Consider the following 16,453-nt stretch of genomic DNA (forward strand, 5'->3'; position numbering starts at 1 on the left):
GGGGGGGGGAGGGGCACTGCTCCTTGCAATGGCTTTGGATGCCAAAATGCCAAAATGAAAAGTCAAAATGATGCCCACAAACAGGCAGTGTCTGGTCATGATGGATTTGGGGTGCTAAAGGATGGAGGGTTTGGAGGGGGGATACAGGGGAAAGCACGGGGTCTGCAGTAGGGTATTATGGTCTGCACGCTGTGATCGTCCCCTCACCTTGCCAGGTGACGTATTGATATTAGCCAATGTTTGCCATGTCCTTCGGTCCCTGGGTGTCACCTCCCTTGGCTGCGTGCCCACTGGGGGGGACACAGCACAGTGGCGGCCCTGGCAGCTCTTGGCACCGCAGGTGGGGTGCGCAGGGGCTATATAAACCGTCAGGCGTTTGCCCTGGCAGACCCGGCATGATGCGGTTCCTTGTGTTTCTCTGCGCTGCCTCTGTCCTCTCCCAGGGCATCACCAGGTAAGTCACCACAGCATCACTCTTACGGGCCACTCGATTCAAGGTGAAGGGGGAAAATGAGCACTCAGAGCTTTTTAATGGCTTTGAGGTCTGAGAAAGCTGCTCCAGGGGTGCAGAGGAGGTGGAGGGGCCTGGGGGGCGGGGGGGCCTGGTTTTCTAGACCTGCTTTGGTGTTTTGCAGAAATCCTCCTGACTCAGTGTTTTGGGGGAGTCTGCTCTGCTTCTGCTGTTAGATCAGCACAAATATTGAAGGTGTCAAACGTTGCCTGCAGGAGCGGCAGGCAGCTAAATCCTAACTTATTTCTTCCTTGGTGCTTGTGCCAGGCTGCCCTTGGAAAGGGGGAAGAAGCTGAGGGAGGTCCTCAGGGAGAAGGGTTTGCTGCACCACTTCTTCCAGCATCACCACTACAACATCGGCACCAAATTCCCACATGCTTTTCCCAACGGGACTGAAGTGGCCACTGAACCCCTGCTGAACACCCTCGATGTGAGTGTTGGCTTTGTCCCCCAACGGTGCAGCCCTGGCGTGGTTTGTGGGACACCCATCCCCACGTCTGTTCTGTGCATGGACCAAACCCCATTCCTTTTACCCCAAAGCCTTCAGCTCACATCCTTTGCCCCTTCCTGCCCACGCTGGTGGCCTTGGATGGATCCAGGACACTGAAATGTCCTTCACAGCATCTCTGCTAGAGGCAGGGTGTCCCCATGAAAAGGGGACCACGCAGGCTGAAAGCCTGGGGAAGCTCCAGGTCTGGTTTCATGCCTTAAAAGCAATCTTTGCTCCTGCTGCTTCACAGATGGAGTACTACGGGACCATCTCCATCGGCACCCCACCACAGGACTTCACCGTGGTCTTTGATACTGGCTCCTCCAACCTCTGGGTTCCCTCCATCTCCTGCACCAGCCTGGCTTGCCGTAAGTAGGCAAAGGAGCAGGCAGGGCTCCCTGTTTTGGCAGAGCTGGGTCCAGCAGCATGTCCTGGGCTTATAACTGCACAATGGAGCCCAAAGATTGGGGTGACATTGCCAGGGAACCAGGGGCCACCTAGCCAGTGCAACAAGCAGACCCCATGGTGCTGGGTCCATAGCATCTGTAAAATGCCCCGGAGAGATGAGTATTTGGGGTGTAGGACCTACTCAGTGCTGTACTCCACAGGGTGATGTGCTTAGTGCTCAGTGCCTCAGTTTCCCCATCTCTCCAAAGAGGTGATGGGATTTCCTGTGCATCCCTGGTTGCTGGAGGAGAGGCAGGGATGTACAGCAAATGCTCACAGCTAAATTGTTCCTGAAAGCGGGGTAATAAATGGCAGGTCTATCTAAACTGCAGTTCAGCAGGGTTCCTCCTCCCACACTTCCCTTATGGCTCAGCCTTGCCGAAAGTCTTAATTTCTGATTTTCCTACTTACCTTCTAGAAAACCACCAGATGTTTAACCCATCACAGTCCTCCACCTACAAAAGCACAGGGCAAAACTTGTCTATTCAGTATGGCACTGGCAACATGGAGGGCATCGTGGGCTCTGACACCGTCACCGTGAGTGTCACGATGACATTTCCAGTGGGAGGTCCTTTGTGCCTTCTCCACCTGATTAACATCAATATTGCAGTGCCTGATCCAGATCTTACGGCATGCTCCCTGTCCCTAGGTTGCATCGCTGGTGGACACCAACCAGCTCTTCGGCTTGAGCACCACTGAGCCTGGCCAATTCTTTGTCCATGTCAAATTTGATGGGGTCCTGGGCTTGGGCTACCCAAATCTGGCTGCTGATGGCATCACACCGGTGTTTGATAACTTGGTGAATGAGAGCTTGCTGGAGGAGAACCTCTTTTCAGTCTATCTGTCCCGGTAAGCCATGTGGGTCTCAAGGGCTGGAGAAGGTAGCAGATGCAGCTTATGCTGATCATTGCATTTGCTGGTGGCTCCAGCTTCTCCACTGTCACTGCTGCCATCCAGTTGTCTCTGTGTCATGACATGCAAAGGCTGGGGGGCTCATAGCAGGTGGCCACCAGACTCACTGGGGAGCTTATGGCTTGCAGGGAAACCTCTCTAGTTTCCAGGCACATGCTTCCACCATGGCTCCCTCTTGCCCTTTTTTCTGGGTCCAAAGGACCTGGCACACACTGCTGTTGTACCACTGCCTTGCTGATGCTCTATAATGAGGAGGGGAGCGGATGCGACTGTGGCATCGCAAGCAGCATCTCACCCCACGGGACACACAGCCCTGTTGTTTTAAGCTACCTGCACTGAAGCCACATGGCAAACCCTCCACTGTTTTTCTTCTCTGCAACATCCAGAGAGACAACAGGGAGTGTGGTCATCTTTGGGGGAATAGATGAGTCTTATTTCACCGGCTCCATCAACTGGATCTTCGTCTCTTACCAAGGCTACTGGCAGATCTCCATGGACAGGTAACAAAACAGCTCTGCTGGTCTATGTTCATTTCTAACCATCATTTCTAAAGAGACCTTGGACCCATCAACAACAGAGGCTTTCCACTGGCATCTAACACCCCACGGCTGTGGGATGCAGAAGGTTAAGGCCAAAATCCATAGTACTTTGGTAACTGCCACCCAAAATAGGAATGCTTTGTGCCTTGGACACAGCCTAGTTCTCTGTACAAAGCCTGTGCTATTGGGGACGTCTCTGGTGATGAGTAGAGCAAAATTATGCTACAAAAACTACTTTGTTGGGCTTGGTTGGGTCCCAACTGCTGGGTTGTGTTCAGTGCTTCAGTGCCTATGTGTGCAATAGGGGCTGTGATACCTGCTGGCATTGCAAACTCCAAGAAGCAAAAGGCTCAAGGGCAGCACTTTGGGTTACCCTGCTTTAACTCTTATAAAAGAAGTTTGAAAACATCACTAAGACCTGGCTGGTTATTTAGCAGCCCTGTGTTTGTTTGTCCCCCCCAGCATCATCGTGAACAGCCAGGAGATTGCATGCAGTGGTGGCTGCCAAGCCATCGTTGACACTGGCACTTCCCTTGTGGCTGGGCCACCCTCCGGCATTAGTAACATCCAGAGTGCAGTTGGGGCCAGGCAGGACACGTATGGAGAGGTAAGAGCACCCACGGCTTGCTCTGCTTGCCCTGGAGGCAGCCTGGCACTGCCGAGCCCAGCGCCCAGTCTGCTTCCACACACAGGGAAATTGCATCTCTGCTCATGGCAAACCAGCCCTGCTCCTCTGATACCTCCAACAGAGATCACCATGAGACACTCCTAGTCGCTAGTTTATACTGGTGAAATCAAAACCCTTCACTCCTCACCCTGTGAACATGTTGTTTCTCACCTAAGAGCCTCTTTGCTCTCTGCAGTACATCGTGAACTGCAGCTCCATTTCCACCATGCCTGATGTCATCTTTGTCATCGATGGGGTTCAGTATCCTGTGTCTGCCTTGGCTTACATTGAGCAGGTAAGGGGGAACCAGGTGGTCCTGGTTTCAGGAGCCTCTCTCAGTCCTTCTACTTTCTCCACTGGCTCTGGTCACTTTGGCTTCTCCCATTCCCATGGGAGACAGGGGATGGATGGCCATGGGCCTCCAGAGCAATGCAAGCAAAAATACTAGCCCACATTTCCCCCATTTGCGTTTTCTTGCTCAAATGCAGAATGACCAAGGACCTTGCATCAGCAGCTTCCAGAATACCTCTGGGGACCTCTGGATCTTGGGAGATGTCTTCATCAGGGTGTACTACAGCATCTTTGACCGGGCCAACAACCGAGTTGGACTGGCCAAGGCTATTTAGATCCACCACAATGCCAGCGGTGCTGTAGTTTCATCGCGCAACCAGACCATAACCATGTTTTTTGGCGTGGCAAGAGATCCCCAAGGAATCTCTCACTCACACACAAATAAAGTGTTGATGGTTCAGAGTTGGTGGCTGCACATTTATTTGTGATAAAATGGCAGGAATTAGGAAGAAGCTGTCATACATTTGCTGCTTCGTGGAGGCTAAGGAGCATTTGGTCAACACAGTGTTGACTAAGGCCTTTGGGAGCTGTGGTCATAGCCTGCAGGGGCTGAGGGGTGGGTCCCTAGGAAGTCAAGATTGACTCTTTTATTGGAGCTACATCAAATGAGTGATGCTGGAAACCCCAAATTTCCATCCAGGCAGGATGAACTCACCATCCCAGACACAGCCTGTCTCAGAGCAGATCCCTGCAGACCCACAATCATGTACCACCAGCAGCTCACCTGGTAGGTCCCCCATCCCTGGGCTCAAGGTTTGCCCCCGTGTTCCCTACATGATGTCTGATAGCGCAAAGACATCTCAGGGCAGTGACGCCCCCAGGAGGATGTGGCTTGGCTGGACATTTCTCTTGGACTGCCGGCCCAAGAAAGCAGGGCAGGAGATGGCTCTGACCCGATGCGTGCCCTCCCATTGTGAGGCTTTTACAAAAGCACATTGACAGCTACGCATGTGTAGAGGTGATGTCTTATTTCAGTTTCCATAGTTTAGAACAATCCAGTTACACTTAGTTGTTTCCCCATAAAGAATCTCAATTAAATGCCCCTTTCCCAATAAGGAACCAGTCTGTGCTATGAGATGGTCACTAAGACCCTAGAAACACCAGCTAGTCCTCAATTACAGTCTTTATGAATGTGCAAAAAGCCCACCAAAGCATAATATATTTTTTTTATGATCATTTTCCCTTATAATAGTCAGGATGGTTCCTTCTCTAATTTTGTTTCACTCCTCTAAAGTAACAGTTCCCATTTTTGAAAAGGAAATTACCTCCATCCATATAAAATCCTATTAAAAATGGAGGCTGCCTCCTTCCTCCCGAGCAGCTGCAGTGAAAGCTCTCAGCAGGTGGCCGGGAGAGAGATCCCAGAGTCCCTGCATTTGCATTATTTATTGATAAATGAGGCTTCATCACTGATGGGGCCCAGCAATTTCTTACCCGATGGGAACAGGGATGCAGAGGGAGAGATCCAGGAGACTGGGATTGGAAATTAATTTTTCTCTCCTCTCACCATGCAAAAGTTGCCCTTTCCTTGAGCTGATTATAAAGGAGTATATGATGTGGGGTGATGGAAAGTGATTTATTCCCACCCAGCTCCCTGAGCTCACACAGCCCTGGGTCACTCAGCCCCAGCGGGTGGGAATCCCTTGTGCCCAAGAGAGACCCAAGCCCAGATTTTGGGCAGACGGGACTTTATCTTGGCTCCATTACAGGAATTTTCTCATTGTTATGAGCAACAAGAAATGAGTGTGATGCAGTGGGAACCATGGCTCCGAGGATCAGCAACCCATGGGCCAGCCCCTGCCAGGATGGACAAGACCCAGCAGGAGCACCCAAGGGCCGTAGCTGTGCTCTCGGTGAGTAGGATGGGAGAGGGAAGCCATGTCCTTGTCCTAGGCAGGACCAACAGCGCAAACACTGTACCAGGAGGCAGCTTCTAAACCCTCCTGGCATGGCTATTCTGCACTGGTGCCAAGAGTCCCAGGCAAATGCCACCCTGCAATGGCCTTCCTCCATGAGACCATCCCCCATGGCCAAAGCCGTCCCTTCCCACATCTGTGTTCACACATGCAATAAAGAAACAAACCAGCTAAAAGCTTCCAAGCATGAATTAGAGAGGGAGAAACACATCTGGACTATGTCCAGGGAAATGTCTATCCTGGAGTGCCATCTTGTGGCTGTGGTGCCAAAACTGTACTCCTGTGCATTGGGGAAGCGCAGAAATACCTGTCTGGTCGCAAAAGGATGCTCCAGAGCTTGCTTGGAAATTTCAGCTCAAAGGAGGAGGGACATGCTTCTAGCTGACAAATATTTCACACATGGCCACAGGTTCCAACTTGCTCCAGGGATAAAAAGCAGCCAGGACATTTTTCTGATAAAGCCAAGAGGTTTCTTGTCTTCTTTATAGCTTTTTTGTAGTGGTACAAAATTTCAAGTGGGAATTCAGCCTGTGTGCTAGAGGACATGACAGATTGGCTCATTAGGGCTCGACTCAAGAATAGTACAGTTAATAAGAGCCTTTTATGGATTTCATTGAGCTTTGGGCCTGTATTTGGGAAGACACTAAGCTGCAAATTGTGCAGGAAAATGGATTTGCTGGCAGGTATTTATCAAGCACCAGCTGAGGGTTGACACTTCGTATTCATAGCCTGGTTTTCCTCCTCTTCACTTCAGGATAAATTGGAAATAAGCTAATGTGTCTGGAGAGGCTTAATGCCTCTGACCCCATCCTCACAGTATAAATCAAGGATCCCCCTTGGACCTGGCCTCCTGCAATGGACAGTGTAAGCCAAAGTACTGGGGAAACCCCTGCAAAGTTTGTCCTCAGCTCACAGATCTGCAGATCTATTAGGTCCCATGTCTCAACCCCCCCACCTGATGATTCCCAGTTGGGGACCAGCTCCTGTGGAACAGCACAAAGCCAAGAACAAAAGGTTGAGTCCAAATAAACAACATTTTCTGCATGCCAGACATTGAAGCATCTATTCTTTTATTTGAGAATAAAGTTTACAAGTTAATAAGAATCAGGTTGTTCGTCCTTCCATCCATCCATCCATCCATCCATCCATCTATCCATCCATCCATCCCAGCACCATTTTGGTCTCCATTTGCTAAGGGAGCAGGAGCAGTGAAGATGTGCTTATAGCGAGCAGGCTGAATGTTTCCCAACCCAAACCTTTTCACCAGTGTTTCTCATGGTGACTTCCAAGGAATAAACACCAAAAGTGCTTCAGCTTTGACAGGCTGGGAGTGCAGTTTGGGGAGTGCCAAAAAAATAAAACAATGTAAAAAGTTCAAGCTTTCTAGAGGAAAAGGAGAAAGAACCTGCTATGAAATAAAGAGAGTGATGTGGCAGAGCTGCTGGAGAGAATTCAGGGGTGAATGGAGAGGAGCTGGGGATGTCTCAGGGTGCTGGTCTCCAGCTGTGCCCAGCTGTGCCTCCTGCAGCCATCCCCACAGATGGTGAGAACTTGAACACAGTGGGAAGGAGATTAAATAGCTCTCCCAGCTCCTCCTCCTGTCGAGGATGATGATCTGGGGGTTACAAGGGATGGGGTGGGGAAGAAGATGATGGAGGGATGGGAAAAAAACATGGAGAGCAGGTGAAAAGTGGGATTTGTCCCAGAGGGAAAAAAAACCTCTCCTGAAGGAGCTGTTCTGGTCATGTCCTAGATCCATCTCCCTGAAGTGCAAAAGACCTCACTGCAGAAAGACAGTCCACAAAAAAAACCCAGTCCCAAAATTACAACCCCCCAGACCAGGGTTGCAGGATTTCTGCCATGGGGAAAATCCCAGCAAGCCCAAACTCACATTTTCCATCAGACCAGGAATTAAAAAAATCCATCTTTCACCGTTCCTTTCTGAATGAAACTGCAAACCAGAGATGCTGGCACATTGTGTAATGATCATGTCGAACCTTTAGGAGATGAGACATCAAGTATAACAGATGTGGGATATAAAAGCGGATGTGTAGACACTGCATGAGAAACTGTGATTTTAATGTAGGCAGAAACATCAAAAAAAGCCAAGTGAAACAGTGAAGTTGGAACAAAATGTTTTTGTCGGAAGGAAACCTGCTGGCATTAGAGAGAACGGCAAAATGATCTGTTGCTGGTTTCTCCCATCAGAATTGCTGATGGAAATTTGCATGTTTTAGAAAACCAGAAGTGCCTTTTTACAACGCAAAGCCGAGCTGTCGGGAACGTCAGCCCTCATTAGTCTGTGCCCATTTGCAGCAACATAAGTGACAATAAAAGCTACAAGGTCATGGTGGCTCGTCCCCAAGGGCACTTGTACACCAGATAACCCCTGAGACAAGCATTTGTTGCAGAACAAATCCCCTTCCCTCTCTCAGAGCACAGTTTTCCATCAGAAGCCCCAGTGGGTGTTGAGCCACGGTACCCTGGATCTTTTTTGGTGGCCATGCCACCATGACTGGTCACCATCCCTCTCCTCCTAATCCCCTCACCTGGTGGCTTGGTCCCATCCATCACTGCCCACCCTGCTGTGCCAGCCAAATTATTTAGGCAGGCAGACCAGGGAAGTCATCCAGAAATATAACTTTTAATTTTTTTTTGCCAGCTTATTTTTCAGCCAGAGCAGTCCCAGATCTGGGAATTGGTCAGCCCCCAGATCCTGAGTGGTGGGTGGGAAGGAACTATTTAAAAAGGATTAAGAAAAGCAGGGAGCTGGACCCATCTTCATCCTTGGACAGCTGGGTACCACCAAGCAAAGCATTTCACATCATTTTGCCCTTTTTTTCCCCTCTGGTAAATGGGGGAAATCTCTGTATATGGGAAACTCCGCTCTGACACCATGGACAGAGAAGTTAATGTCAAGCAGATGAGCATCAAATCATAAAAACCAGACTGGTGGGCAGGGAAGAGAGATAAGAAAGATGGTATTTATTTGAATAGCCACAAGAAATCAGAGATTGAAAAATGTCTAGAAAAAAAAAAAAAAGAAGCAGCAGCACATTTGGTTTAAAAAAAAAAATCACAGCGTGCAGATGTTTTATACCTTATCCAGCCAATCCCACCTGACAGTGCCCAGTCCCGTCATGGCCTTGACCATCATTTTTTGGCCTTGTCTCGAGGGTAACCCCCATTGGTCTTATTGAGTGACTCCATGCTGCCGGTTCCCGTCACCACGCTGGTGAGTATTCGCTCCACCTCCCCGGGCAGAATTTGCTTCTCTTCGTTCTCTGTCTCCCTGTGGTAGAAATAGTTGAAGTTCGAGACGATGACGGGCACGGGCAGTGCAATGGTCAGTACCCCTGCAATGGCGCACAGAGTCCCCACGATCTTCCCACCCAAGGTGGTGGGACACATGTCTCCATAGCCAACAGTCGTCATCGTGACCACGGCCCACCAGAAGCCGTCGGGGATGCTGGAGAAATGGGACTGCGGCTCATCCACTTCTGCAAAGTAGACGGCGCTGGAGAAGAGGATGACACCGATGAAGAGGAAGAAGATGAGCAAGCCCAGCTCCCGCATGCTGGCCTTGAGGGTCTGCCCCAGGATCTGCAGCCCCTTGGAGTGCCGGGAGAGCTTGAAGATGCGGAAGACCCTGACCAGCCGGATGATCCTCAGGATGGCCAAGGACATGTTCTGCTGCCCGTTGAGTTCGCTCTGCTGGATCAGCTCGGTGGTGAGCGTCACGAAGTAGGGGATGATGGACACAATGTCAATAATGTTCATGATGTTCCTGAAGAACTCAGTCTTGCTGGGGCACACGATGAACCGGACGAACAGCTCGAAGGAGAACCAGATGATGCACGCAGTCTCTATGACGAAGAAAGGGTCTGTGAAGGTACTGTGGGCCAGCAAGGTGTCTGTCAGATTCTTAGAAAGCTCCTGGGTGGACTTAAACTCCCTTTCCTCCCTGAACTCCGGCAAGGTCTCCATGCAGAAGATGATGATGGAGATGACAATGACCAGGACGGAGACCAAAGCTACACCCCTGGCTGCACTGGAGCTTTCAGGGTACTCGAAGAGCAGCCAGAATTGCCTATGAAAGTCATTGGTTGGTAAAAGGGTCTCAGGGTCCTTGATGAACCCTTCATCCTCCCTGAACTGGTCCATGGCTTCATCACCCAGCTCATAGAAGGTGATTTCATCAGCAAAGACATCAATGGGGACGTTGGCCGGGCGCCGTATTTTCCCTCCTGACTGGTAATAGTACAGGATCCCATCAAAACTGGGCCTGTTCCTATCGAAGAAATATTCATTCCTCATGGAGTCGAAGTAACGCATCCTCTTTTCCGGGTCCCCAAGCAAGGTCTCAGGGAACTGGTTGAGGGTCTTGAGCCGTGTCTCAAACCTCAGCCCAGCGATGTTGATGATGACTCGTTGGTCCCCCTCATCCATGCCCACCCTCTCCCCCACCAGGTGCTCACTGAACTCGGCAGAGAACCTGGAGAAAATGGTCTCATTGTTGGCGTTTTCGCTGTTGATGAGGATTCTCAAGTTGGAGAGGAGGTTGGCGCAGCTGGGATGGCCTTTCCGCGACTGGCTGGCAGGGCTGAGGTCATTTGAATAACAGGGATCCTCCACGATCTGATCAGTGTTGTCAAAACTGACTAGTGCCACCTCCATCTCCTTCCAACTGGACACGTCCATCATACACTAATCAGATTAGCAGCATAAATCCTCGGGTCGGATGCCGGCAGCTTGCGTCTCTCCCACGCTATGAGGATCTGCAAGTGAACGGACAGGGAGACAGAGCTGAATTGTGCATGTGTATCACTTAGCTCGACTGAAAAGAATAAAACAAACCTGAGGTCAGAAAACCCTGTGTTTTTTTAATGGAAACATTAATTTCATTGACCGGCAAAACCTTATACTTCCAGCAAGTCATTCATCTCTGAATCCTGCAAGCCCTTTTGGCATGGCTTCATTATCATCATTAAACCTCCCAATACCATTTACAGCACCCAAGGATAAAAGGTCAGGCAGTAGCAGAGGATGGGGATGAACCCAGGTGTCCCACCCAGACTTTCCCCAGCAATCCCAGCCCTGCAGAGTAAGGGGTCATTTCAGACATTTCCAGGTGTGGGTCCAGAATTTGGAGCAGGATTTGGAGGTATTAAACATGGGTGTCCTGGTTGACAGCTGCCTTTGCTCCAGCTGGGAGAGGCATTGGGTCAAACCCCAGGAGGTCCTGGGCACGTTGCAGCTGGGTCAACTGGTGTTCGGAAAGCAGTTCCCAAACTAGGGACCACGCTGGGATTTGGGGAGTGCAGTCCATGATGAAGGCAGGTCAGGAGGAGAAGGACGTGTCCACCAACCCTGGAGAACCCCTTTGCTCTGTGTGAAGAAGGGTACGAATGGGGACCCCTTGTCTTGATCCAGATTTTGGGGCAGGCAGTGGGTGAGGTGATGTCCTCCAGAGCTCTCCTAGGCCTCCTTCATGGTAGACCTGATATTCCCAGCCATAGGAAGAAGACGAGGACTAAGCGCTCAGGTCACTTGGAGAGCATCTTTCAGGCCATGGCTGGAGTTTTCTCCCAGACCGGCTCTATCAGGCACTCAGCAATGGGCACCACATCCCCAAAAACTCCTGGGTGCACGTCTTCCCGACACGCCGCTGCTGCTGTACTGAACTTGGAGGCAAAGTCAAAGAGGAGCCCAGGGACCAGGCCAAGTTACAGAGCTGGGAAATTACCTGTCCTGCCTCAGGGAGAAGCATGAACAGAAATTAGAGGTTGATGGGGAATGGTTCTAGGGCGATTTGCCCCCAAATGCACTTTTCAAGTAAATTCAACCCCCTGATTTATTTCCCTTCCAGCTCTGTCCCCCCCAGATGTGTTTTCTGGACATGAGAAACCACAGAAGGACATGCAGAGCTGCTCTGCGTGACTGCTAATCACCAAGGGCACACTGGCTTTCTTACCCAGCAAAGTTCAGAGAGAGGGAGCGAAAAAACCCCAAATGCCCTCAACTGCCAAGAATAGCAATGCAATTTAGGCCACGTCTGCATGGAGCAGCAGCGGCGCTGGAGCCGGTCCTGTGAAGGGGATGCTCTCCACTGCAGGCTTTGCTTCATGCAACCAGGTGCTGGGAGGGGACCCATCCTGTCCACGGGGACTGAGCTGCACCCGGTGCCTCAACCTCCCTATTTAACTGAAGCCATTTGGGGCTCTGAAGTTTTTCCTTCCCCTTTCCCCAGAAGCGGACTCATCCATCCATGCTGATGTACTGCTGGTGAAGTTGGGTAGGACAAGCTAGAAACCCAAATCCGTTGCAGAAGTAGATGTTAACATCCCAGCTTGCTACAAATCCTCCCTCTTCTGCTCTCAGCATTATAACCCCAAAAGCAAAACTTAATACAGGAGCTAGCATCCATATCCCAGACAAGGGCTCAACCTCGCTCTTTCCTCAGCAGAGTCATAAGATTCTGGATTTGGGGACAAATCCCACAATTTATCATAAGCTACTCAAAAGATCATGTTTCTTTGCTTAAAAAAAGCCATGGAGTGTGGCTGTTCTTAGGCATCCATCTCTACAGAGCTGCTTCTGGCCGGTTTTGTGCCAATTTTCCCACTTGGGAGACATTTAGAGATGAACATTTGGGGCAACGGGGCAGAAATGATGCCTGGATGAAGCAGCAGCAGTAGGTTTTGCCCCCCAAAGCGACGTGCTGCAAAGCTGAGGAGCCCCAATGCCTCCAAAACCGAGTCCTCCAGCCCCAGCGATGTCCTGCCCAGGCATGCCTAAGGCTCAGCAGCTCTCCGTGGGGCCGGATTCAGCTCAGGCTTGACTTTTCGGTGGCTCTGTTGAAAAGCTGTTGGGGGTAGGGTGAGATGTAGCATCAGAGCAAGGGGGGATGCAGAAAGTGCAACACAACCTCTGTGGGGAGACAGCAGCTGAGAGCTGCAGATAACTCACATTTCAGCACCCACATAGCATCAGGAGGCAGGCAAAGGGATACTGCGATAAGCCCAGCCCAAACAAAGCTCTTTTGAATCTTTCGAGGGAAAAATAAGCATTAAAGAAAAAAGGAAAAGCAGCACATATCTTTGCCCTCTTTTGTTCTTATTTTTTAGTAATATATCCCCCCCAAAGGATTTTTAAATCAGTAAAAAATAAAGAAAATCAGCTTGAATCAGGGGAGTGGGAGAGTTTAGTGTTCAGCTGGATGGGTGAGCTGACCTGACCCACCGCACCTCTGTCCTGGTGGGAGAGCCCGGAGGGGACCACGTGCTCAGGAGCTTCTTTCGACAGTGAAGCAAAGCTAGAGTAGCTAAAGCTGACCATGAAACTGCATCCTAAGTCAGCGCCGTGAGATGATCTTGGTATTTTAAGCATTAAGTGCACTTAACTCTTAATACTGCACGCTGGCACTGAGGGCAAGACAATTCCCCAGCCCTTGCTTGGTAGGACGGCTTCAGCTAGAGACTTTCGGTCACAGAAGAAATCATGATATCTTGAAATCTGGCTTTGCTCTGGAGCCCCCATGCACATCAAACTGAGCCCCCCAGCATCATCCCTCATGGGGAAACTGAGGCATGAAGCTATGACAGGACGATTTGCATGTCATTGTCAGGGTTGAGAGTGGAAAGTTGTGCTCATCCTCCCCACTGGGACATGGAAAAGTGCTTTTTAGCTCCATTTCAAGCCCCTGGGGCAGCTGCCCAAGGGAAGCAGGGGTCTGACTTTCCTTTTTCTGCCTTCAAAGCCCCCAGACGTGCTGATGTCTGCCTGTCCCTGACACCGGAGGTAGGTGCCCCATCTGTCCCCAAACCCCCAGACCACCTCATCCATCTCATTTTAAATTTAGACTAAAATGAATGGCACTGCCCGAAGCCACAAAACATCCTCCCGAAGCTTTGCAATGCACGGTCTGGGCTCCAGAGGAGGCTTGAACTAGAAAGTTGCCTCATTTTTTCCTCCTAAATCACCTAACATCTGCTTCCCAGAATCTGATTAACTAATACCCTTCAGCTGAAATCCCTGGCTGGGGAAAAATAATAAAAAAAAAAACAAGCAAGGGAGAGAGATGGTGAAAGAGAAAGGTCATTTTGACGGAGAGTTTGTGTTTTGCCCATCTCATCCCAGTAAATGGGGGCTGTGGTTTCCACCAGCCCCTCTGCAACCATCAAAACCTCCCTGTCTGCAATTCCCTTCTGCCTTCCACCCATCATCCTTTCATCCCCAGTGACTCCTCGTACTCCTGGGATGAACAATGGCCATTTTCAAGGTTTTTCTAGAAAATCAGAGATGCTGAGCCTCTCTCCCCTTCCATCCCCTCCCCACCACCCCTGTATGGGGATGAGAAAGGAGGCGATTCCTCCTGTAGCCCTCCCACGCCGTCAGCTACGGGGACTTACCCGCACAAGGCATGGAAGTACCAATGCTCTCTGCATCTGGGAAGAGAGTTATTAAACACACATAGGGATGTGTAGGGAAAGCTGAGATAAAAAAAAAAAAAAGTCCAGCCATACCCTTGAAAGGTCCCTCTGGGATAACGCAGGCAATGTCATTTAAAAGGCTCTTCTCTATTTGATTCACTGTATAATTGGCAGCCCAGCGCGCCAGGGACGGGCTTTGGCAGGCACAGCGGCAGGATCCGGTGTGGTTTGGAGCCTCGGCCCTGCCATTGCTTTGGGGACCCTAAAAAGAGCCGGGAGTCCATCAGGAAAGGGGGCTGGCAGGGTGCAAGGGACACCCTGTCCCCATGCCCCACTCGCCTGGGGAAAGGGGACCCGGCCACCCACCTCCTGCCCCCACCCACTCGTCAGCGAGCGAGACAGGGGAGGACGTGCCCTTCTGGAGGATGCCACCTTTAATCCCCAATAATGCTCCGGATGGTCCAGCGAGGACAAGTCTTGTCCGTGATGTGGTGAGGTCTGAGCCGGTCCCTGGGAGGGAGGCGGAGAGGGGGGGTGGGGACCCGCACGCCGCTGGCACCGGGAGAGAGATTTACAGCAGGCGATAGGGCTCTTTTTATTATTAATATAAAATAATGATATTAAAAAGAGGAGGGGAGAGGAAAGCCCAAGGGTTGGAGCATCCCCCGTCGCCCACCTACCTCTTGCCTGTGGCCGTGGGGACAGCGGACTCCTTTCCACGAGGGGACGGCCATGGTGCCACCGCCACATGGGACATCTCCGTCCCCCCCCGGGGTGGCTGGGATGGGTTGCAGCAGCAGGTATGGCTGGCATAGCCCTGTGGAGGGCATCGGCGGGGGACGAGGGAGAGAGGGGACGTGCCCCTTCCTCACACCTGGCTGCCGGCCGGCCTCTGGCTCAGACCCCAGCACTGCTGGGCTTATAACCTCTGGTGATAAATAAATAAATAAATGCCCTGGGTGGACGGGACCAGGCAGGTTGGCACGATTCACTGAAATAACTGGATTTTTTTTTTTTTTTTTTACTTCCCCCATTTTTTCTTTCTTTCCTTTCCGGGGCTTGCTATGCTGATGGGCATCCTTGCCTTGGGTGATCCAGGGTGGTTTCATCCCTATTGGGTGGCCTCAGACAGGGCTGGGTTCCACCTTTACCTTCACCCAGGTTACCTTCCCACCTTCTTCCTCCTTTTCCTCCTTCATCTCCTCCTCCTCCTCCCAGGCCTCCGCATTTGGGGAAAGCAGAGGAGGGGGTGGCACATTTCTACCCATGTGCTTCAGCCTGAATTCCTCCACGGTGACGTTCCTTTGCTCTTGAGGGACCCGGTCACCTCAATTTCCCTCCCTCCAGCATCCTTTTCTGTCCTCTGAGCTATTTCTCCCCCTGTGATGTTAATGAGCACATTAAACCACCCCGTCCCGGAGGAGAGCCTGGGACCCGCTGGCTTGCAGCGTCTTATGCTCCTCTCTGGCCATCTGCAATGGAAACAGGACATGAAATTATCCAGACCTTTGATCAGGCCCTTCAGGGTTGGGTTATCATTTTATAGACCCTCTTCTGCACCCCTATAGACTACAGTGCTTATATTTACCCACCTCTGGTGAGGTAGCTGGAGATCTACTAATAAAAAGGCATTAAATTGATGTTCCTGGCACCTAAATTCAGCCTCAGCCTGTGCCCATCTCCTCTCCAAATCCAGCTTTGGGATGGTTTCGACCACAGGGTGATGGCGTTTGTGGGCAAAACCTGACTTCTTTGGGGGATTTCCACCCCCCCCCAAAACCTCCCTGGCACTAACCAGGGTCGCATCCTGCACCTGGGCAAAGAGCATCTGCGGCAGAGGGAAACCCAGAGCATGAAAACCATCCATGGGAGCCAATAATTTGGCTTGAGCTGGGGCTGAAAAGTCAGCTCTAGCAAAAACCTGCTTTTAAGAGGAATATCCCTGAAGTCAAAGCAGGGTTATGGTCCAGGGGAGACAGGTACAGGGGGAGATGCCTGGAATAACATCATTGCCTCCAAGAAACAGGACGGTTACACAACTCACTCGTCTCTGGAGATTTTGGCTACACCTTGGCCACCCTCGGGAAAGTTCTGCCTTTGCATTCAACCAAGGTGACTTTAAACACCCTTTTGGCCCTAAGGATTTAAATACACCCCCCCCCCCCCCCCACCCCGACCGCCGCCCCCC

The 16,453-nt window shown here is 51.0% G+C and overlaps 2 protein-coding genes across 2 annotated transcripts; one reads left to right on the forward strand and one right to left on the reverse strand.

The window, feature by feature from the left end:
- The first annotated feature begins 398 nt into the window (after positions 1–398).
- On the forward strand, positions 399–4,192 carry LOC104842332 (embryonic pepsinogen). The gene is made up of 9 exons (XM_010584600.1): positions 399–454; positions 779–941; positions 1,252–1,369; positions 1,867–1,985; positions 2,098–2,297; positions 2,747–2,860; positions 3,362–3,506; positions 3,763–3,861; positions 4,055–4,192. The coding sequence occupies exons 1-9, from the start codon at positions 399–401 to the stop codon at positions 4,190–4,192; spliced, it is 1,152 nt and encodes a 383-aa protein (XP_010582902.1).
- A 4,605-nt stretch (positions 4,193–8,797) lies between these two features.
- On the reverse strand, positions 8,798–10,610 carry KCNA10 (potassium voltage-gated channel, shaker-related subfamily, member 10). The gene has a single exon (XM_010584601.1). The coding sequence runs from the start codon at positions 10,535–10,537 to the stop codon at positions 8,987–8,989; it is 1,551 nt and encodes a 516-aa protein (XP_010582903.1). The 5' UTR covers positions 10,538–10,610; the 3' UTR covers positions 8,798–8,986.
- Between the last annotated feature and the right edge of the window lie 5,843 nt (positions 10,611–16,453).

This window comes from Haliaeetus leucocephalus, unplaced genomic scaffold (genome assembly GCF_000737465.1).
Source record: "Haliaeetus leucocephalus isolate CR32 unplaced genomic scaffold, Haliaeetus_leucocephalus-4.0 Scaffold1000, whole genome shotgun sequence".
Classification (NCBI taxonomy): domain Eukaryota; kingdom Metazoa; phylum Chordata; class Aves; order Accipitriformes; family Accipitridae; genus Haliaeetus; species Haliaeetus leucocephalus.